Source organism: Neolamprologus multifasciatus, chromosome 3 (genome assembly GCF_963576455.1).
Source record: "Neolamprologus multifasciatus chromosome 3, fNeoMul1.2, whole genome shotgun sequence".
In the NCBI taxonomy this organism is placed as follows: Eukaryota; Metazoa; Chordata; class Actinopteri; order Cichliformes; family Cichlidae; genus Neolamprologus; species Neolamprologus multifasciatus.
This window is the reverse complement of record NC_140441.1, coordinates 11415715-11439179: the sequence shown is the minus strand read 5'-3', so window position 1 is coordinate 11439179 and position 23465 is coordinate 11415715. Positions and strand designations below refer to the sequence as shown.

General features: G+C 43.3%; 1 protein-coding gene across 3 annotated transcripts; it reads right to left on the bottom strand.

Annotated features, from left to right (window-relative positions):
* Positions 1–1955: 1955 nt before the first annotated feature.
* On the bottom strand, positions 1956–23359 carry wrap53 (WD repeat containing, antisense to TP53). Of its 3 annotated transcripts, none has more exons than XM_085143382.1 (11): positions 23135–23359; positions 22239–22685; positions 21960–22140; positions 19396–19491; positions 14777–14885; positions 14041–14129; positions 12184–12407; positions 8652–8863; positions 5446–5549; positions 5163–5306; positions 1956–3084 (listed from the first exon to the last, which is right to left on the bottom strand). In XM_085143382.1, exons 2-11 carry the CDS (start codon positions 22504–22506, stop codon positions 2859–2861), a joined length of 1653 nt encoding a protein of 550 aa, XP_084999508.1. In that variant the 5' UTR covers positions 22507–22685; positions 23135–23359; the 3' UTR covers positions 1956–2858. The 3 variants fall into 3 exon arrangements, with proteins under 3 accessions (XP_084999508.1, XP_084999527.1, XP_084999517.1); XM_085143401.1 differs by having other exon boundaries at positions 21978–22134; XM_085143391.1 differs by lacking the exon at positions 23135–23359 and adding an exon at positions 22873–23121.
* Between the last annotated feature and the right edge of the window lie 106 nt (positions 23360–23465).

Here is a 23465-nt window from a genome sequence, read left to right as displayed (position 1 = left end):
AACTGAGATCTGTGGAGGCGGTCTGAGTGCAGTGAACTCCCTGTGATGTTCCAGAAACCAGATTGAGATGATCCGAGCTTTGTGAAATGATGCATTATCCTATTGGAAGCAGGTATTACAAGACGGGTACACCGTGGCCATAAAAGGATGGACATGATCAACAACAATACTCTAAACTTTAAATGATGCCCACCTTGTGCTAAAGGGCCCAAAATGTGCCAGGTAAATATCCCCCATATGATTACACCACCAGCAGCAGCCTGGCGTTTGCTGCAAAACAGGATAAGAGGCATGCTTTCATGGTGTTTACGCTAAATCTGAGTGTTGCAGGAGACATTAAGACTTCTGATGTCAGTTTTGAAGATGTGTGAATTGCATCCTCAGTTTCCTGTTTCAGCTGAGGGGAGTGGCACCCAGTATGGTCCTCTGCTGCTGTAGCCCATCGGCTTCACGGCTTGACATTTGCACTCAGAGATGCTCTTATTCATACCTTGGTTATAACAAATAGTTCTTTGAGTTATTGGTGCTTTCCAATAAGCTTGGTTTGGTCCATGTCATCTGGAATTTCCAGACTGTGCACCCAGAGGACTGCTGCTTATTGGACAGTCTTAAAATACTTGACTTCTGACCCAGAGGTTCAGGCCACTGAGATTTGAACTCATGGTGACGACAATATCATGAGCCTTTTATGGCTAGTTGCTGTGTCCAATCTTTGTTTTTACTCACCCTCTGAAAGATATTAAGGCTTTTAAGGTATGCTTCCTAAAGAAAAACCTAAAATCACATATTTGTGACGTGTGAATGTTGCAGAGAGCTGAACAGAAATCAGAATTCTTGCAAGCTTATATAGGCAGGTTATGTCCGCATATATAACAACACTAGTTTGATATCTGACAGAATGATAACAATGACTCTCGTGTCTTGATCAGGCAAATAGAGTAAATCACGCCTGTGTGTTCGCGTGCGATCACGTTACATGAGAAAAGTCGAGAATATTTATATGAAAACACAACTACATTGTTCTGTGTATATGTCAAACAGTTACCTGCTGGCAGATTTTCACGTTATAGATGTTTCCTCTAAATTCTGATGCAAAAATGACACAAATTGGTGAACAAAAATTCATCCGAGTGCAGGAAATTGTGTCCAGCCCTCAAAATTTCCAAGAGGGAGGACCCACAGACCCCAAGCTTAATGTGTCCCCACCCCACCACGCTCCCTCCGTGTGTGTCAGTCATCACCCCACTCACTCTTCACTCTGGTGGGGCTGAGATACGAACGGGTCCAGAGCAGACAAACAGGCAGCAATCGCTACACCACTCGATTATTTATTTCTCTTATTTAAAACCTTTTTTTTTTTTATGTGCCCCCAATTTTCCGTCTTGTCGTCTTTCTGCCTACTTTCCTCTCCCAAGGCGGAGACGGTCGCTAAGCAACCCGCACAACACAACACTGCAGCTCTCCAACTTGGCTCAGCGCTCGCCGTGCCCCTGTGGTTTCAGACAATCAAATACACGGGTGCGTGCGAGTGTGCGTGCACGCGCTCGCACAGAAAGTGTGTGTGAAAGGTGAAAGCTATGAATAGTTTCCATCTCATAAGCAGAAGCCAACAGTCCCTTTAGCTTTTAAGAGCTGCCTCTTGACTCGAGTGCGGCATCATCTTGCATTCATTGAGGATTTATTGCAGGGCATCCAACTCTGAACCGCCTTCCACTGAAAACGCAAAAATGAGTGAGGCTGCGAATGTGTGGAAACGTGCTTTTAATTCATTTGAATAAAACCAGCAGACAGCTCCCTGTTGTGCACGGAGCCGTCCAGCTCCAGACTTATCTCCAAGGCCAACGCGATTCATAACAGAGTACAAATTTGTGTAGAAATAATAGCTACAAAATTATAGCTCCCATTGCTTGGCAACACATCTGAATGAATGAATAAATCAAGCAACCGACACAGGCTTTAAAAAGTGATCGATTTAATCAGTGTAAAGATCCAAGGCTTTGGTTGGAGCACGCTGAGCTTCTCACCAACCTGCAAAGACACTACAGGAAAGCGCACCCCGGTAACAACGCGAGCGTTCGACAAACGGCTGCAAGTATTAATGCAATTAATCAAACACGATGTCTTCTGAGCTGCTAGCACCACTCGCACGGTACAAAAGCACCACAAACAAAAAGGAAAGAGCACATTTCAAGCAGCAGCTGCTATTTACAAGACTTCCACAGATTGTTTTTGAAGTTACATTCAAAAAAAAGGAGAATCGTCGTCACGGCTTTACAAAAATATACATTTGTGGGCATGCACGGAGCAACGCTACCTGTCGCGTCTGGCACTTTAAAAAAGAAGCTAAAACCAGGAGATCCCCGTCACAACAAATGGCACTTACTGTAACTATAGCAGTGGAAGATCTCCGGGGAAGCATCGCAGCTACACGCACACGTAAACAAACACTCCCGCCGACACGGCCGAGAGCCGAGGCGCGATCAGCAGACACACACGCACGGACACAGTGAGAGGATTTCACTTCCACCACATGTATTCTTATTCAGGAAGTAGAGTCTCTACTAAAATGAAATAAAGGTAAACGTTTAAGAAGAGGCTGGTTATATTTGATTGTAATGTCCTAACGTCTCCTAGGAAAACACACCTCTTATCTCAGCATTAAGGCTTTAAAGAACCTCTGAACTTTTGGCTTTGACATTAACCTTTGTTTTCCAAGTTCTGGTGAAGTTGGCAGTTAAACTACAAACAAACAGCCCGCTGATGGTCTATTTGTACAAACCAAAATCAGCTTTACGCACAACAAACATCACATGGCACGTGTAACTCGATTTGTATCAGCTGAGTGCAGTGGCAGATATTCAGGCCTCTGCTGCTGTAGTGCTCTGGTCTTGGCTCCCTTCAGCGGCGGGGCTAAGCGGTCCTGCCCACCACAGGGTCAGGACGTTGTCCTGCCGGGTGTCTTGCTGTGACATCACAGCGCCGCTCCCCTCCGTGTCAGAGGCCGAGTCACCCTCGCTGTCGCCGGGCCACGGGAACTGCCGCTGGCCGCTGGATGTTGCCAGCAGCGGCATGAAGGGATGGATACTGTAGTAGAAGAAGAAGAGAAGGATGGAGCAGCAGAGGGGGGCAGAGGGAAGATCCAGGAAGGGACACATGAAAATAATGGCGTGATAAGCTGTTAGCGTGACATGACTGGACTTTCAGCTATTGCACACGCAGCATCACGCTTGAAAAAAGAAAATGCACGATTCATTTCACCGTCTGAAAACAACTGAATTACCTCAGGCTTTTCCACATTTTATACCTGCTGCACATTTGCACCATCTGTGTTTAATTCAAAGTCACCGTTTAATTTTTAGTACATCACTGGCTTTATTCTCTGCAATCACATATTCACAATCAAAGCTGTTTTTGTGCCAGAGTATCCAGAATTATTGAGATGCTGTGGTTTGGTTTTCACTCTCTGCTCTCACGAAGCAGTAACATGCTTGACTAAAGCCAAAGCTGCTCTGTCGCTGAATGTTTTGGATCATTTGTTTTGCCTCCTATGATTTTGTGAAAAATGACTGCATGACCCAAATATCCTGACACAGCAAAACAGAAGCATAACTGAACAACAGCGTAACATAAGTGAATTAGAAGAAGCTGAAACTTTGTTAATTGCTTTTATTCCGTTTTGTTTCTACTAGAGATGGATCAATCCGATATTACGTATCGGTATCGGTCAGATACTGACGTAAATTACTGGATCGGATATCGGAGAGAAATAAAAAATGTAATCCGATCCATTAAATATCAAAAAAGCACCTCACAAAACTTGCGAAACGGCGTAACTCGGCTCATAACCGTAGCACGTTGCAGCAGTGTGGTCACGTGATAGAGCGACTGTGTGTATTTGTAGCCTCGCTAGCAAACCAGCATTTCATCTCCGAGGAAGTTTTCCCAGAGAGAAGTAAAGCAAGTGTGTAAGTTCATCTCTGAATGTTTGTAAAGCTTATGGAGCGACTGCCTCTCTCTCTCCCTCCCTCTCCTGCTGCTACTTCAATCGTGAAACTGCTTAATGATCAGCTGATCGGCTTTTCTGTCGCGAGTCCGTCTCTCTTCTTAGTTTTTGTCTCACTTCTCACCAGAAAGAGGAAACCAGCGGCTGAACAACAGCAGCACGTTTAAGCTTGATAAGCTGTTGTTAGAATTTATTTAATATTACTTTCTACACCAGGATCTTTTTCTACGCAGCTGACAGCTGGTAACTGTGCAGGGGCGGATCTAGCAAAGTTTAGCCAGGGGGCCCGATAGGGCATGAACTGGGAAAAGGGGGCACAAAGACATACTTTTCTTTCTTATTCTCATTTAAAATGTCTAGCTTTTAATAAATAATTATCTGACTCTTACACCCAAAGTTTTAATCTGATGTAAAATATATAGAAGTCCATTACTGTATATAGTAACTGTTAAGTCTAATATACCCTAGTAAGCTATAGTACTTTTTCCTTTGGGAAGATACCATCTGTGCAGTCTGCAGTTCTGTTGAAGAAAGATGTTGAATCTATTTAATTATTCTTGAAAAATAATTTATTTCTGTGCATTTTTCACCCTGCATCAAATTAAAGTTGATTACATCGATTAAGCATCACGAGGAAGAGGGTGGTTCCCTTTTTTTTTTGCTGGGAGTTTGCAACCCTATTAGTTAGGTTGCTTAATATTTCTGCTAAGTACTCTTTAAAATACCAGAATAGGGAGGATGGAGCAGGTTTAAGTTTATTAGATTGATCAGTTTTTCTGAACTATGAAATATTTTGGGCGCAGTGTATTTTTTACATACAGGTATAACAGAATAGCTTTAGTGTTGTTATTTATTTAAACTTGAGTATAAACTTATACAAAATGCAGCAAGATATTAAAAAAATCGTTTTATTGATTAAAAAACACACTATATCGGATTCATATCGGTATCGGACATAAAAAAGTGGTATCGTGCCATCTCTAGTTTCTACCGAACAACAATGCAGCTGATCAAGATTAGCTTCACCTTTGTAAAATAACACGTTTCCTCTCATGTTAATTATTGAGAACGATCCACCTTCAGTCTAATATTTTAAATGTTTTCATTACTGGAATCTAATCTGTCAGTGAGCTGGATTAGATTGGTTTAGTAATCATACCTGACTCCATTGGTGCAGTCCCAGTACGCCTGGAACCTAAGCTGAGGCTGCAGTAGTTCTTCATTACCATCAGGAGGCGCTGTGTGGGTGTCCCATACTGACACCACTCCCTCCGTGTCTCCACTCAGCAGGTACCTGCCAGATCTAAACGCACACAAACAGAAACACGAGTGGGAATCCGCTAATACGACGATCCTTGCTGCTATTTAACACAGAAAAACCAGATGAATCACATCACACTCATATACAACAGGATCACTGATGCAGTTTCCCTGTTACTTACTGATCGAGGTCAAAGTAGATGCGCTGATTAGTGGCCACGTTCCTTTTAAGAGAAAACACAACTCTTCCCGGCTCTCTGAGGTCCCAGCACAGGATTTCTGGATCCTGCACACACACAAAAGAATTTCCATGAAGTCATTCGTTCCCAAGCCTGGATGCTAACTTTAGCCATCACTAATAACTAGGGATGGGTATCGTTTAGGTTTTATCCGATACCGGTGCCAAACCGGTACTTTTGAAACGGTGCCGGTGCTTAACCGGTGCTCAAAGAATGGAGAACACACAATTGGTCCAAAAACCTCTCATGTTCAGCTGTTTTTTAGTAAAAAGATAACAATGTTAGCCTTTTCTGCAGCTATAGGGCATATATGGTATCACTCTGGGCTGGAAGCAGTGCTTAAACAATGGAAAAAACACAAACTTTGTCCAAAAACCTCTCATGTTTAACTCTTTTCCACTTTTTCTTTGGTCATTTTAGCCTTTTTGGCCAGGGTGAAGGGAGCATCTGCCATCAAACAAGAAGACAGCCGCATGTAGCTATGATGGTGTTTGCTAGTTCACCTTACATGCATTAATGTAATAACATGGTTAGCCTACTCAACGTAAATTACACACGAACAACATTAAGCTACTCACGCAGAGAAGAACGGCTGCTGCTGCCATCATCATCCTCATCATTTCTGCTACACTGGCAGGGCTAGGGGCCAGGACTCTACTCTTTGGGTTTTTGGGGGATGTTGCTAACTCCGGCTCCGATAACAGGCACCACACCCGCAGTAGATGTGCTCGGTGTGAGGTCTCGCAGCAAGCTATCAAATACGGCGCATTTCTCGGCTTTTTAAAAAAACGCTATGCGTCGTCAGGTGTTTCATCGGATTTAAAGTGTGACCTCCTTTGACAGTATCACAGTATCAGCTTAAAGCACTTGTTACAGGCTGCTGAGTTTGCTTATTTTGCTGTGAAGTACAGCCAGACTTTTGACCGCTTGGCCTTGGGCATTTTTAATCTGTAGCTCTGCTCTAAAAGTTCGTACGTACCTGGGCCCGCCTACTATCCTCGGAAACGTAAAATGATTGGCTAGAATCTAAAGTGTATCACAGCTCAGGAAAAAAAAGCACCGAAATTTGCGCTGCTTTTCGGTCTGGTTACTACCGTTTATGTCAGAACCGGTGGCATCATGGCACCGGATACCGGTACCCATCCCTACTAATAACTGCCACACAATAAAAGGCAGTCAGCATTTATCTTCACAGCCTGTATATAAAATTTGGACATAGCCACACTAAGGTCATTTTGGGGTTTGAAGCTTTAATATTAACATTTTTGCCAGCGTTAACGTTTTAGAGAAGTCAGCACGAGAGAGACTTCCAAGTTAGCTTACACTAGCTAGCATGGTTAGCAAGCTGCATCAATAGATTTTGTGTGCTACACGCACAGTCGCTTTCATGCATTACTGTAACAAGCTGATAATTCTTGATTTCACTACTAGAACATGAGCCATAAGCATCTTGAACAGTCTGCACCTCGCGGCGGGACGTGCTCGTCAGATAACTTTGGTTAAAAATGTTCTTGGTTAAGTAGTGCAGTTCAGTAGCTGAAATTAGCAGAAGTGAGAACCAGGAATAAAACAGTCTCTTCCTCAGCTTCAGCACTGACTAATGTCCAAGTTTGAAAAACCCAAAGATCATCAATGATGGAGAAGCTCAGGTTGGTCATGATCAAATCACAAGTCACTGGGAAAGCAGCAAATATGCCATTTACCAACATCTGTACTTTTTCAGCCTCAGGTTTTGGCACTTGATAAAGCTTCAAAAAGCCAAACTTTTTGTCCAATTTCCGTTCTGAGGGTTGAAAACTCAAACACACATCTCTTCAGAGGACACAGAGTACATTCATTTCCCACAGACTTACAATAATCATAGATAAAACAATAAAACAAGTACTATCAGACTTTTGATTGATAGCTATTACTTTCAATTGGAACTCTATTAACCCTTTAAAGCCGGTCGGAGCGGGCACGCTCCATTTTGCGTAACTATTTTTAAACCCCGGTAGCACTGCAACCACGTAAGCTAGCGCAATATTTTTTTTTTGCATATGAAACCGGAGGAGTTGTACTTACATCTTATGCCATCAGCTTGTCCTCGGTCACAGTTTCCTTCCACATATAGCTTTGCAAAAACTGCATAAAAAGCACTTGCAGCAACAAAAACATAATATTCCAGAAACACGCTTTGCCGATCCGATCAGCTGTTCATAACACTTCCTACGTCCATCAGCGTGAACTATCGCATGTCCGCCATGACCTGCCTGAATCCGGAAGTGACGTCATTTTGCGGAAATGTAGTTTTTTACCATCAAGGCCTTATGAGCCTATACTGGTGTTTTTAAAAGTTATGTTTGACTTTATGACTTTCTGTGTCGTTTCTGGGATGCTTAGGACTCATATTGCACTGCTGGAAATAGTTTATTTTGATGCATATGCTGCTTTTTTGCAAATTTGCATTATAAGATTTATTTTCGTTTTTCCTGCAGTATATAAAAATTGGTGTATTTCAAAAATAAAACTATGAAGACACTCAAAATAAATTTCCTGTGGTGGGAAACTATTTTGTGAAACTTTTTTGTATTTACAGTTTTGAGGGATAAGCCTCTTAAATTTCTCTAACTAGAAATATATGTTAAAAAAACAAAAACGATTTTCAATTTTTTTGTAGTTTATTGCACTTTTTTGCAATTTATGTAATCACTATGCACTTAATGCAGACATATTATTAAAATTCAGGCTGTATTGGTTGTATTGATGTATAGCAACTTGAAATGCTCCCACAAATGGCTCCACAGCATGTAAAAATATAAAATAAGCTCTGGCAGACTTGGTTCTATGGTAGGGCTTAAAGGGTTAAATTTAGGACCTACCATTAATCTTCCTTACACTGCCTTGATATCATTTCTTCAGATTAGAGCGAACCTGTAGCTGAATTAGCTGGCATACAGGTTGCAGCAGGAGAATAAAGTTAGATGCTAGCTTAAATATTTCATTTTAAGTTGCTGACACATGCTGAGAGGACTGAGTATCATGTAAAGCAACATCAGTTACCTGCTTAACACCCAAACACAACTGATGGTTTGTGTGTGTTCAGCAGCGATTGTTACCTTCGGGTATCTCTCTGCTTGAAGCTGTGTGCGAGTCTGTTCGTGCGTTACCTTGCGGCCGCCGGTGTACAGGTAGTTGCCGTCGGGCGAGAAGAGCAGATGGGTGAGACCTCCGTGGTGACGGGTCGGCAGCAGAGCCAGCAGGGTGCCGTCCTGGCAGGAGTAGAGGCCAGCGCAGCGGGAGTAAGAGCCACAGGCGTAAACAGATTGGCAAGGGCTGAAGCCAAAGCAGGAGATGATGCCACTCTGGCCTTGCTTTTTCACTGCGGTGAGGACAAGAGAGAGCATTTGGCAGCGCTTTCAGCACTTTATAGCTCGCGGGACACAATTTGCAGTCTCGTCGACTCAAAGTTGACTTTTTGGCAGTTCAGACATTCCTGAGTCTGTCCATAAAAGCAACAGATTTCTCAGTGATTACACCTGTGAGCCACCGGATTACAATCTCAGGGTGATGATGGTGTGTGTTAGTTAAAGCCTTTGCTGGATCTGCCTCTGCCAATTTAGAAAAAGTCGTTCAAGTACATTAAAAAAAAAGCTTCCAGTGAAATTATGCCATATGAATGTGAGACGGAGGAAAGACATTCATCACAGTAAACATTGTGTTCTCCTTAGTTTTTGTCAGAAATACATAAGAAAAACGCTCCTTGTCAGTTTGTTCAAGGAAGCTTCAGCCTGTGAGATGTGACAGCCAGCTGTCAAACAGCAACTCACTGAAAACAAGAAACAACAGACTTCACATTATCCTCTCACGTCTGTTTACCGTCTGTCTAAGGGTTTCAATATCACAATATTTCTTGTGAATCCCAAAATGTTGATCCTGTTCATCTGTTTGGTCACTCATGCGAGTGGCTTCTTCAGTCTCAGCTGACCGCACGTTTCCCCAACCTTATAAACCGACCAAGTGTGTGAACTGTGTCTTAATTCCACATATTTCACATACAAGGGTCAGTACTACAGGCAGAAACATGGGTTCCCCAGTTTCACCCATTGTGGCCAATTTGTATATGGAAGAAGTGGAAATGAGGGCTTTGTTATCCTACCCTGGATCACCACCAAGTCATTGGTTCAGGTATGTGGATGACACCTGAGGGAAAAATCAAATCTCAGGACTAGGGATGGGTACCGGTGTCACTTAGTTCTGACATAAACGGTAGTAACCAGACCGAAAAGCAGCGCACATTTCGGTGCTTTATTTTCCTGAGCTGTGATACACTTTCGATTCTAGCCAATCATTTTACGTTTCCGAGGATAGTAGGCGGGTCCAGGTACGTACGTTCTTTTAGAGCAGAGCTACAGATTAAAATGCCCAAGGCGAAGCGGTCAAAAGTCTGGCTGTACTTCACAGCAAAAGATGCAAACTCAGCAGCTGCAACAAGTGCTTTAAGCTGATACTGTGATACTGTCAAAGGAGGTAACACCTCAAATCCGATGAAACACCTGGCGACGCATAGCGTTTTTTTTTAGCCGAGAAATGCGCCGTATTTGATAGCTTGCTGCGAGACCTCACACCGAGCACATCTACTGCGGGTGTGGTGCCTGTTATCGGACCCGGAGTTAGCAACATCCCCCAAAAACCCGAAGAGCAGAGTCCTGGCCCCTAGCCCTGCCAGTGTAGCAGAAATGATGAGGATGATGATGCAGCAGCAGCCGTTTTTCTCTGCGTGAGTAGCTTAATGTTGTTCGTGTGTAATTTACGCTGAGTAGGCTAACCACGTTATTACATTAATGCATGTAAGGTGAACTAGCAAACATCATCATAGCTACATGCGGCTGTCTTCTTGTTTGATGGAAGATACTCCCTTCACCCTGGCCAAAAAGGCTAAAATGACCAAAGAAAAAGTGGAAAACAGTTAAACATGAGAGGTTTTTGGACAAAGTTTGTGTTCTCCATTCTTTAAGCACCGGCACCGTTTCAAAAGTACCAGTTTGGCACCGGTATCGGATAAAACCTAAACGATACCCATCCCTACTCAGGACGTACCACAATTCACAGATCACATTAACTCGGTGGACCGACACATCAAATTCACCAGGGAGGATATGAAAAGTGGCAGGTTAGCCTTCTTAGACTGTGAGATTTCCATCAGTAATGGGGGACATCTAAAAGCTGACGTGTACTGTAAACCTACACATACGGATCAGTATTCAAGGTTTGACTCTCATCATCCACTGGAGCATAAACTGGGTGTCATCAGGACGCTACAACACAGAGCGAACACCATCCCCACAGACACAGCGGCCAGGGAAGCAGAAGAACAGCACATCAAAAAGGCCCTGAGTAAATGTGGTTATCCCAGCTGGACTTTTGTCAAAGCTGGGAAGGCGCCTAAAGAAAGCTCCAGCTGATCCAGGAGAGAAGGACGACCGCTGCCTAAACGAAAACCTGTAGTGATCCCGTATGTGTCAGGAGTATCGGAGCAGTTGAGACACATTTTCTCTAAACACGCTGCACCAAATATTTGTCACCCCAAGGATCGGGTCCCCCGACACAAACAGAGTAAACATAGTGCACGCTGTTAAGTGCAGGAGGATTTCTTCATCTGGGAAACAAAACAACCCTGGGCTAAGTAGTTAGGTGTTCTGTGTTGTCCTAACTCGTCAGGCCAGAACTCCACAGTCTACTTACACCTACAGGCCAGTGGACACTTTCAATGATGAGGATGTAACATCCTGGACAGGGAGGAAGGAGTCAAGGAGGCCATTTACGTGAAATGGGAAAGACCATCTCTGAATCAAGGAGGGGGCCTAAGGGTACATCTGTCACCCTCTTACAATGCTGTGTTTGCAGCCATTGCATCAATGACCAATGGTCATGGATCATTGGTGATGACAATATGCAAATTAATGATTTAGGAACTAACTGTCCATTGTTTGCCACCTGCAGTCAGCTGAGACCGAAGCAGTCATTTGGACGAGTGAACAAACCTCTTCCACTGAAAACGCTTCATCGAGAACAGAACCTTTTAGGATTTACTTACCTGGATGATCGAGCATGCATCACGACATTTCTGTGAACGCTTTATTTATTTATAGCTACATTTTTGAGTGTCGTTGAAGTTTGCTCACAATCAGCAAAACATCCAACGCAGAATGTGTTAAAAATGACGCTGCTGGTAACAGTATTATCAGAACGTCAGTATCTCACTGCAAACTGACACTTCTTCACCGCTGCGAAGGAACAATGTGTTTATAGCACAAGGGTGTAACCTTAAAGCAGCGTTTCTCAAATGTGGTACCAGCATCCCTGAGGGATAATGAATTTAATATCCTTGTTTTCAGTACAGTCGTTAACTGCTGTAAAAACTCACACAAGAAGAAAGCAATAAACACAATCACACCGGCTGTGAGCAGGAGGCCAGCTTCTAATATCTTAATGAAAAAAAGACAAACTCAATTTGTGGTTGAAATGTAGCAGCTGAAAGCGCGACGAAAGAGGTGATACACATATTTGTGTTTGGCCTCGTTTCCTGTAACGATTGATGAAATGAAACGAAAAGATGTTAAACGGGTTTTACGTCACCCGACTGAGGAAAGCTCGTCGACAAGCTTCGAGGTGAAAGTTGATGAGACGTTGACGACTGACCTATTGTGGGTCGCTCCTCGCAGTCTCTGCCCGGGCGCTCGGTGTGGAAGACCCTGACCATTTTGTCAAACCCGCAGTAGAGCTGCGCGCCATCTGGAGAGAAGCACAGCGAGTGAGCTGCCGTCAGCTCGTCCAGGTGATTGTAGGGTCGGAAGCTGGCTCGCACCTCCCCGTAAAATGCATCCCACACATGGACGGGGTTGTCACGGCTACTGCTGGCTAGACTGAAGAAGAGGAGGTCGAAATAAATAAATATGAATGAATGATTTAGAAATGAATGAGATTAAAAAACTGAGCTAACGGTTTATGAAAAACCGTCGTCTACTTCTGCTTTTCCAACTAACATGAACTGCAAAACAAACATACAACTACACGCTTCGCCTCGTTATGAAGACAAGGCCGCAGCACATTCTTATTGATCCGCATCAGGGCCAAAGACTTAGCCGTGACTTTTTAACTCTAATTATTGAGCACCGAACAAATGCTGAAACATCACTGCCGCTCAATTAGACAAAGGAAATTAGCCCCCGCCGCTGCTGCCGTGTTCTGTCATGGCCCCCGTGAGCCGCGGCTTTATTCCAGAGCAGGGAAATGCTCAATTATAATGCTAGACTGCTGCTAGCTTGGAGCCATGCCTAGAACTCAGCGCAACTTAACCGAGCCATAACAGGGGCCCTTATTCCCTCTCTACAGGAGGGGCATCAACAACACACGGCTTTTGGCAGGCAGATAGTTCAAGGAGCGCAGAGGGAGAAACAAAACAGCGATGTGAAAAGAGGGAGAGAAAGGGTAAGCAGGAGACGTGGCTCTCCTGCTTCGCTAGATGTTTTCTTTTAATCGTCACAACCGCAATCTTTTATCTGACTGCTACAGTCACTCGTGTACTCTGCCCGACCACCTGACTGCGCCCTGCAGGAGCTCCTGTTTGATAGATGGCAGCGATCTGAAGACGATCACGAGTGTTTGCTGTCAGTTTCCATCAGCATTTGGATTATAGACACGACTCGAGCGCTTCGCTGCCCGCGAGACTTTTCTTGATGATTTTGGTTTGTCCAGCTCCAGACGCTCACCCGCTAACATGGTGAAAGCTGCACGATGTGAGGATGTCGGTGCCAGTTCTGGGCCTTGATCCGCTCAACTGCGCGACGATCTGACTGAAGGATGATGGGAGTTGGGGGAGTTGGGGCTGAAGGGTAACACACCACGAAAACTGCGGCTCATTAGCTCAGCCTTACTTCTCTCACCGCAGACGATAAGCAGCCTTCACAGCGACGGCTGGATGCTGCTGATGCTAACTTTCCTTCACAGCACACACACCAACACGCAGTGATGTCATAATTGCCACATACTTGCTAGAGTGCACCCTTCTAAACACAAAAAAAGGAGAAGGAGATGAAAAGCAAAGCCTCGAGTCAGGGATTCGCGAGGCCCTTTAGCTGTTGTCTGGACTCAGGAGTGCTGTTAGCGGGCTGAATCGCACCGTGGGCCTCAAACAGGCGAGCGGATTGCGACGAGGCGGACGAGACGCAGGCCAACTCTTCGCTGGTAATGAGAGACATCAGAAAGCTTTTACAGCTTCCCTCCTTGCAGGCAGCCAGCTTCCACAACCGCTGCACATACCTCTGAGACACAAGACTACAACAAAATCTTCTGTATTCAGACAGTCTATTAGACACACTGCAGCACAAAGAAAAGCCGACAAATTCACCGGGAACCCGATCCAACCACCCGAGATTAGAAACTGACACAAAACACAACCCGGTGCTTTTTTCAGTGTATACACATTTCACCGTCTCCGAGGTGGACTTGAAGCGAGAGGCTTAGGGAACGGTTTGAAAAAGACCAGGTTCAGCTCACAAGCACGTGTCCGGCTCCAAAGAGTTCATCTTGGGGTACCAGCAGTAGTCGTAGATGGTGTCTCCTTCTGCCATCCGCAGCACTGGACTCTAGCAGAGAATAAAAGAAAAGACAGTCAGTAACAGAAGGACTGAGACCTCCTGCATTAAGAAATGTAGGCCAAAGCCACTGGCTGGATCCATCAGCTCTGAGGCTGACACTAAATAAGAAAAATTCAATTTCAAAAGCCAGTGGAAGCATGTGAGAAACAGAGCAATCAACAGTCAATCTTCTCCTCTCATTACAAAGGCTGCGAGATTTCAACTAGAGAAAATGGATTATATTTCAATTATTTTTGTTCAGTGATCCCAATCAAACCAGCTTGTAATACAATTAAAAGATTGGCTCACTACTTGACATTTCGCCCCCACAAAAACACAAAGTCCATTTTATTCCCACAGATTAATCTTCACTAACGCGTTTCATCAGGCAGACGGTCTTAAAGGATTTTTGTTTATTGTAACAAAAAGCAAAACTGACGTTTAGTAATAACCTTCATAAACATCATAAACAGGGAAGCTCCAGATTTGACTGAGACCGCTGACCTTTACAAATGAAGGAGTCTTTAGAGCTACGTTCATCTTTCAACTGAATTTAAATCCATAAAACAATGAATATTTGCTCTAACATTTGTTTGTTGCTTTCTCATTTCCCGTCGCCTGTCCGGCCCCCGATAGCAAGCTATTTGTGTACTCACCATTTCAGGAAGCAAGTCCCAGTTGTAGCTGTAAATCTCTGGAGGGATGTTGTACACTCGGAGGACATTGTCTGCACTGTTTGTCAGGATACAAGAACCATCAGGAGCCCTAGGTAAGAGGAAGAGAAGGGATGACAGATCATTAAAGACTAGAACAACAAGTACTCGGGCTGGGTCTGTGTGCATGTTAAAGTAACACAAAACACAAAACACACATATAATACTAAAATATATGCAGCTGCACTATGGCATGTAAGCAGCTTGTACACAGACAACTGTATTTATAGCATTGATTAAAGAAAATGGAAAGGTAAAGCAGATGTGGAAGTTCATTAACTCTTTCCCCCATAAACGTGTGACCTCCCCGTACCCGCAATGATGTGTTTTGACCCCTCAGCATATCGCAATAAAGATATGGTTTGACAACTGTATAGGTCTGTATAGGCAGACCACCACCCTCACTAACTTCCCGGTCCTTGTGTTCTATAAGCAGACCTGAAATCTTTCCTTGTGTTCTATAGAGATTGACAGACCACGTGACTTTCGCGCATTGCATGCCGGTAACTCGTGGCAAAACAATCCAAGTACCGCATCAAATGCAAGCATGTGCAGCACCGCAAAACGTTCATTCTCCGGTTCCAATACCTTCTTGCTTTTTCTTTGCCCCCCAAAAAGTTATGTACAAAACGAAGGAGAACAATGCCGGACCGTACAAAGACAGACTTGATGAAAAGGCAAAGAAAAGATATGAGGAAAAAAATCAAAGGAGTGAAAGGGTCAGACCCTTACGAGCACACAGAGTGGACAAAATACGTTAGCGTGCTGCCCAACTTTCACCACGCTCATATTTATAATTATACGGTTCTTGGAGTGAGTGCATACACTCATGAAGTTTAGTAACTTCAGGTCACTGCAACAAGCCCAGGAACAGTTTACCGACGGATGGGTACAGGACCATGAAATGCACCGTGTAGAACGAAAGACCATCGTACGTATCATAAGTTTACCAGTCTCACAAATCGTCTTCATAAATACACATTCGTTAACCGTTTATTAATAGGACCTTTGAGCTCAACGGTAATTAATTAGTAGTGGAAATAATTTCTGGTTCGCATTACAGAAACGTAGCAGTGACAATAATACTGTATGCTGTAATTGTACTGGGCAATTAGTGATACAAAACAACTGTTTTATCCTGTGAATAAAAGTATATGTTTTTGTCAATGCACCATGGTAATAACAGAAGCGAAACGCAATATTGTGTGAGGACAATTCACTATTTATGCACAATAAACAAAGGAGCATAGCGCGACAATTTCTGTTCAGCGCCAGACTTGCTTGTAACCTATATCACCAATTATGTCATGAAAAATGACGTATTAACTACAACAGAAGACTGACCTTTGTGGAAATGCTTGGAGCAGACTAACTAGGGGTGGGTTTTTATAATCAATTTATCGATTAAAATCGATTCTGGCTTGGATAACGTAAAATCGATTCATTAAAATCCTGAATCGATTTTTTAATATAAATTTATTTTGCCCGAAATGCCAGAATCTCTGGTGAAATCTCACAAAATTTCAACAACCACCAAACAGCTAAGACAGTAAATGAGAGCAGGAACACGGATTCTGCACAAAGACTTAAACACACAGCGCGACCCGCGGATCAGAATCAGTGAGATGTCGCCTTTCTCACAGTCGGGGCTGAAAGCCGACAGCGCGCTGATTCTGATCTGTCGGCGGTCCGCGCTTTGTGTTCACGCCCTTTTTGCGCTGATTCTAAAGCTGTTATTTTTATCTCTCTCCAAATAATATTGACCGAACCAGCAGAAAAAGAAGATCCAAACTAGGCTTCACATAAACAAAGTCATGAATTCACTCTGACTTTTATTGTTTTGCTTCGACCACGATGCACAGCTCTCTCTCGCATGCTCGCTCTCTTGCGCGCTCTCTCCCCCCTCTCTCTCTGTACTGTTTTCTGCATTATTCGCTTGCTTGTTACGCACAAGTCTACCGTTGTTTACAGCGCTGTCGGCCGACGGTTTTTTTTTTTGTTTTATATACTTCCGAAAATAAAACCTAATTTCTGCCGTTCAATACCGAACAAATTTAAACTTTTTAAAATTATGCAAAATGCAAAACGCTTAGCCTTGTCTCTAATAAAACCGCTGTAACTTCAGAGGTAATGTTCATGTGTTGATTAATGGTTTTCTTTCGTTTTTGATCTACTGCAGAAAATTTTTATAAAATCCCAGAACAGGAAAATCACCTTCATGTTTTTCTGTGTTTTATCTTCAGCTACTTTGACACAAAGGCCTCTGCTGTGATGCTCACACCTTTGATAAAATCTTGGTGTGTCAGCTTCCTTTTTATAGATACAAAAATATGTAAATGTACTGATCTGAATTATAATATTTCTGACTGTCAAAATTTCCCAGATTCAAATCAAAGTGAATCGAATCGAATTAAATCGAATCGTGGATCGAATCGATTCAGGACCCTGTGAATCGGAATTGAATCGATTCTAGAAATCAGTGACGATACCCAGCCCTAAGACTAACCTGTGAGCTGGAGTGTTCTGGGACGTTATATTTGGTCTTCGCCTCTTTTTACTTCAGAAACATGGCTCGAACAATTTCTCTTCAACGACGTAATCCGATAAAAAAAAAAGATCTCTTTACCCGTCAGCTTCCCGTGGCTGTCATACGACCGGCTATTGCAGTTAATAATACAACAGCTTCTTGCCATTTTTGTGTTTCTTTTTATCGCTGTGTAACTGATTTCAATTGAAAGCCTGCGTGCGCCAGTACCTCTTGCCACGAGTTCCCAGAATTCTTTGCGGTTTTACCCTTGAATGACGTCACATTTTCAATCTCTATAAGCAGACCTGAAATCTGAAAGAATCGGCTCTTTTCTGAAAAGAGTTTAAAAAACAAAACAAAAACAAAGCTTCACTGGGCCCCTGTAGAGCCTTCAGGGATAAAGAGGCTCTACAGGGGTAAAAAGTTAAACCTGTATACTCCTGAGTGAGCCAGCAGCCCCCCTCTCGATACAAAAACAAGTCAAAATGTTGACAATACTGTGACAAAATAATGCATCAACTCCACTGACCTGGAAACTTAGTAAACACTTTTGCTATGATTTTCGGAGCTCCATCTCTAGTTTATTGTTCATGTATGTTAATCTTAACACCACAGAGTTGATTCAAAACTGGCCGAAAAAACACAAAAACTAAAAACATTTGCTTTGTAAATTATAGTCCTCGTTAGTATCAGAAGCTGAGGATGAGTATTGTTTGCTACCTTGTGATCGGCAGATTGCTACTAACTGAGTGAACACTGCAATTGTCTGCTTCACTGGCTCCTGTTACGAACTTGCATGTTCATGGGTTTGTTTTGTGCAGGTGTTGTGTCTTTTTATGTTCATTTAGCTGTGCCAGGGCCCTGCTCCGATTGGTGCGTGGATACACTGCACCGACGTGACTGGTTCCAGCTGGAGGACCCGCCCATTAAAAGGAGGCTGGAGCGCTACAGCCGGAGAGGTCCTCGCGTTTCTCCTCACGACCCAGCAGTGTAACTGTGGCAGCCGCTTAAAAGTTGTGGAAGTGGAGTAGGTAGGGGTGAGCTGCCGTTTCTTTTGATCACCCGTTTTCTCCTGTTTTGAGTTAGTTAAGGAGGCTAGACTCTGTCTTTATTTGTGACTTTGTTTTGGTAAGGTCAGGGGTGCGGGATTTGTTTTGTTTATTGTTTTGGCCTCACCCTGAAGTGTTGACACTCCCGTTTCGGTTCCTTTTTTTCACAATGTAAATAAATCACATTTGAAACTAACGGATTTGTTTCCTGTGGCTGCTTGGGTCACTACCTAAAAGCAGACGTCATGGTGACCATGTACATCTTTGATATGATTTGAAGCACGTGTCCTCTGTTATTGAATCTTGTTTTTATCAACTTCGTTTAATCTCTAAAGCCAAGCCGTACTTACCACGTGAGGATCTAGAAAAGCTTATCCATGCCTTTGTCACATCCAGGTTAGACTATTGCAACTCCCCATACACTGGCCTTCAGTCTGCCTTTCTTCAAAGATTGCAACTCGCTCAAAACGCTGCGGCTCGCCTTCTAACTGGTACTGGTAGGTTTGAGTCTATTACCCCAATTCTCTCTGGCCTCCAATTAAATATCACATTGATTTTAAAATCCTATAAAATCATAAATAATATTGCACCTAGCTGTCTTATTTGATCAAAGCTCAGGCTCACAGTGTCATCCTGCATACTGTTCTGCCCAGACTACATACCAGTACTCTGCCCATTGGAAGCAACCAGAGAGTTCAGGCGTGACATTACTGGGCAGTGTGGTTGTAGCAGCAGCTATTGTGCTCATGCAAACAATGATGGAACCTCACATGTTGATCTGATGCCTTCCCGAGAACTCCAAGTCCAGTGGCAAAACTCAAATATAGCGGCACCCCAGTGCTACCTACCTCTCAGCCCCCCTGCAGATGCACACAGTATCCATTTCAAAGCCTTACGTCGCCTTGTTTTTGTGTCTAAGCCCAGTATGTAATAACCATGAATACGTCCCTCGCAATGTTTTCTTCATATATAAAAAATGAATTTACCATTTGCAGCCTTTCAGGTAGTTCTCCGGCAGGTTGGAGTACTCTGTCCAGGAACCAGTCAGCATTTGAGGGTTCTGGGTAAAATCTAAGCTGAGCCTGGAGACAGAGAGACAAGGACGTCCGTGGTCAAAGAGGCGCTCGCAACAAGCTCATGCACTCCACTAAAAGCTAGATCTCACGTTTATTAAGAGATGAGCACTTAAAGGTTTATAATTGAAGACAATTTTAAAGCTCATTGCTATTTTAGGCACACATCATCCAATGAAGTCCCTAGCCTCAGTCAAACACGCTCTGTATATAAAGCAAAGAGGAAACTTCCAAGTAATAAGCTGCTTCATTTACACACAGTGACACTACAGCTGATTGTTAATTAGATTTCTATTAGTTGACTACATTATTTTTCATCCTGGGTCATTTTCTCCAAATTTTAGCATAATGATGTCTGACTGCCTCAAAATAATGAATCTGTTAATGCTCTGGTGCTTTTAGCCGCCCCACTTAAACACGAGTGTCAATTAAAAAAAGCACTTCTCAACATCTAACAACACATCATTACTAAACACGACACTCTCACTGTCGCTGATAAACTTAAAGCTTCAAAGACATGTTGACTGCATTGATTGGACTGTTAATTATTTCATCTGTTCACAGTCTCCACACACTCAGCCAAGTTCTGCACAGCTAATATAGTTGATGGCTGGAGCCTATTGTGGACTCACATAGGTCTAGAGGTTACAACCTAGACAGGTTGTGCATCCACCACAGAGAGACTGTAACTCGTTCATGCACAGAATCACCGATTAACCCCACATGCATGCCTCTGGAGTATGGGAGGACCATACCTGACACATGCTATACAACCTGTCACCTTAAATTCGTGTTTGATGTTTTATTTAGGGATGCAACGATACCAATTTTTTCAAACCGATACGATACCGATACTTGGATCTGAGTACTTGCCGATACAGAGTACAAAAAACTATACTTCTACCACACACACACAAATGCAATGAATTGGAAGACAGGTTTTATTATATTCCCTGTGATAAAAAATAAAATCTTAATAAAAATGACCACAAAAAAATTCCAAGTGAAAAATAAGCACTTCTGTTAAATTATTGCAGAGTCTCCACATTGTAATTTTACAAAATATCACTGAACTATTGGCACTGTCTCGAGCTTTCAGAATAATAAATAAACACTTCTGTTTGGAATAAAATAAATACAACTTAGGTTTGAGAATGAAATAAACTTTTAAATTATTGCAGAGTGTCCATATTGTAAACAAACAAACAAAATAATTATTATAAAATAAATAATAAATAAAATAATAATTGCCCCCCTAGTGGCCAATCTAAAAAACTACAACAGAAATGACAAGCCACCCTCTGATTAATGAAATAAGTTGGTATCGGTTCATGGTATCGGTTAACTTTTACGAGTATGAGTACACACACAGTTTACAGTATCGGCCCCGATACCCAATACCAGTATCGGTATCGGTGCATCCCTAGTTTTATGCAAAGGATTTTGGTTACTTGGCAGATCATTTAGGTAGTTGCTAAGGTAGTTGCTAGGCAACATGATGCTGTTACAATGTCCAATATAGATAAGAACCTTCAGAGGCCCAAGATGTACGTTTGGTTGCTCAGCTCCGGGTCACGTAAGAGGAGTTGGGGGACAAACAAACACATAGTCGGAGATTTCGTGTATCACAGTATGAAGAAAAGACCCAGTGTTAAACAAACATCGTTCTAAATGCTCCGTTTCAGACAGGTTCTTCTACTCTTGCGACTTGTATGACACTGTTATGGTCATTTCAGGGACGCAGCTCTGGCTGTGAGTACAGAAGCCCCGCCCACCTGTTGTTCACAAAGCTCCTGTGAAGCTACCTGCTGGTTTTTGAAGTCCTGCACTAAAGCCACGAGATGAGATTGTGCCTAGACCGTGAAACTGCACACTCACTGGTTGATTCTTTTGATTGAAAAGTCATTAGCCAATGGTCTAAGGAGCTTAGAAAGAAAAGCGTCTGGACTTTAAGTTGCTTGAAGACGTTTCACCTCTCATCTGAGAAGCTTCTTCAGTTCTAAGGTCAAATGGTGAAGAGTCCCAGATTTAAGCCCCGAGAGGGACAAAAGGACCCCCTATTGATCCTCTACCTAATGACATGAGCCAAGGTGTGAAAATGATTAGACTACGATGACCTGGATGACTGAGAACCTTCACAGACTCATTAGCCAATGAGCATGCACCTTTTTTCTCTCTCACTTCAATGCAATCCAAAATAACCAAGTGCGCCCATTAACTTCTGCACTGGCTTCCTTTTGTTTTTACCTGACAAAGACTAATTTACCAGTTATGCAAATTTTAACATAAAAAGGGTGTAAGAAAAATTAATAAAAAGCAAACTTCATACTTTTTAAAATATTTTTCAGATTATATCTTCTGTGTTCATCTGCTACGATCTCTTCTAGCAGTTTCTGCAATTTTATGAACGCGCTTCTTGTATCGCAACTCTGCCTAAATATTGCAAACTTACTCTACATTTAAATCTACACATAAACCTTTTTTCTTCCACGTACTGTTGTCCGTCACCGGGGCTTTCTGCAGATCCATCACTGTTGTGTTCCTCCTCTGGTTTTGGCCCTTCTTCTCCATTTTGATGGTACTCTTCTTCTTCCCCGACGACTACTACCTCTTTCCCACTATGACCTCCCTCCTCACACTGCAGCAGGTCTCCTGTCCCTGACAGCAGAAGCCAGATTAAACACAGGTCATCTGTAATCTTAATTTATATTAATATATGCATATAATCTTGAATTAAAACAGAAACAATCCTGTACCTTCTGCAGTTTGGGCTGGCATTCCCTGCAGCGAGCTAGGCTGTGTTGGTGTTTCTTCATGCCTCTGACCAGGCTCCACAACCTGATCCTGCCCCACGCCCTCCTCACTCATCCTCAGCCTCTTGGCAGATGGCGAAGCCCCTTCCTCTAAGATCTCCCCTGCACCTCCAGGCAGTAAAGGTGGAGGCTGTTGAGGGGGCTCATTATCTGCTTCGGAGTCCTGCCCTGCACCACCTCCACTTTCACCACCTCCCGCAGAGTCTGACATCTTTGTTTACCTCCCTCTCTCTCTCTCCCGTGAAGCCCTCCACCCAGCTTTCAAGCGCCCGGTGTCCAGCAGTCGGCTGTCAGACGTGGGTGAGGTAGGTGCTACTGGGGTAGTGCTTCCTCCTGCAGTGTGGATGTTTGAGTCTGTTGGGGTACGAGGACATCACAGCACCCACCAGCCTAGGAAACATTGAGTCGAGAAAACACGAAGACGAGAAAAGCGAGACGAACAATGAGCTCGTCAAAACGACGGGAGACCATGATAGCACGTTCACGAAAACCAGGAAAAAACCGTAAAGTCAGACTGAAGATAAAGTGAACGTGCAGCTGCTGTGAGAGGAGCACGTCACTGCCTCACAGCACACACCTGTGGCTAGTCGTGACTGCCAGCTGCCTTACCAAACTAGCATTCGCGTCTATTTGGTCAAGTTAAAGCTTGAGCGATACATATTACATTCTTTCTACATGTCCACGCACGCCCGGTTGCTATTATGCATAATGGATGATTCTGGTAGATAAATCAATTAGCGACATTTGCTTTAGCTTCTTATTGAGCGTCCCTTCACATCGGAGCACACACTTTAGCCCAAGTTAGCATTAGCCTACGTTAGCAATCTGATGCTATATACCTGTGTTGTGGCTTGCCTGGCCTTTAGTTGTGTTCGCGGTTTGGCCGAAAAGCAAAACCCGCAGAATCAAGAGTTTCACCAAAAGCCGGTGAAAAAGACCGAACACACAAAACTAATCGCCGTCTTTCTGCTTCGGGACTTTGTTTCCCTTCACCATCTCATTACGACAAGTTGTAAACACTGCGGGCGGCCATGTGCTTCAAACTATCGCGAGAGTTCATTGGACGAGACGCGCTCAGTGAGTGCTGATTCTATTATGTGCGGATAAGCGTGATTCATAACAAGATGTCTTCTTGGCTTTTTACTCGAACTTCATAGATAACCAAAGAAC

Bases quoted from the DNA above. Each gene is read 5' to 3' on its own strand.
- wrap53 (XM_085143382.1), bottom strand. From the start codon at position 22,506: ATGTCAGACTCTGCGGGAGGTGGTGAAAGTGGAGGTGGTGCAGGGCAG. The intron at 12,408-14,040 runs GTGAGCTGAACC...CCTCTTCTTCAG, and splicing joins TTGGAGCCGGACACGTGCTT to TCTAGCCAGCAGTAGCCGTG. The intron at 8,864-12,183 runs GTCAGTCGTCAA...TCCTCACCGCAG, and splicing joins CGAGGAGCGACCCACAATAG to TGAAAAAGCAAGGCCAGAGT.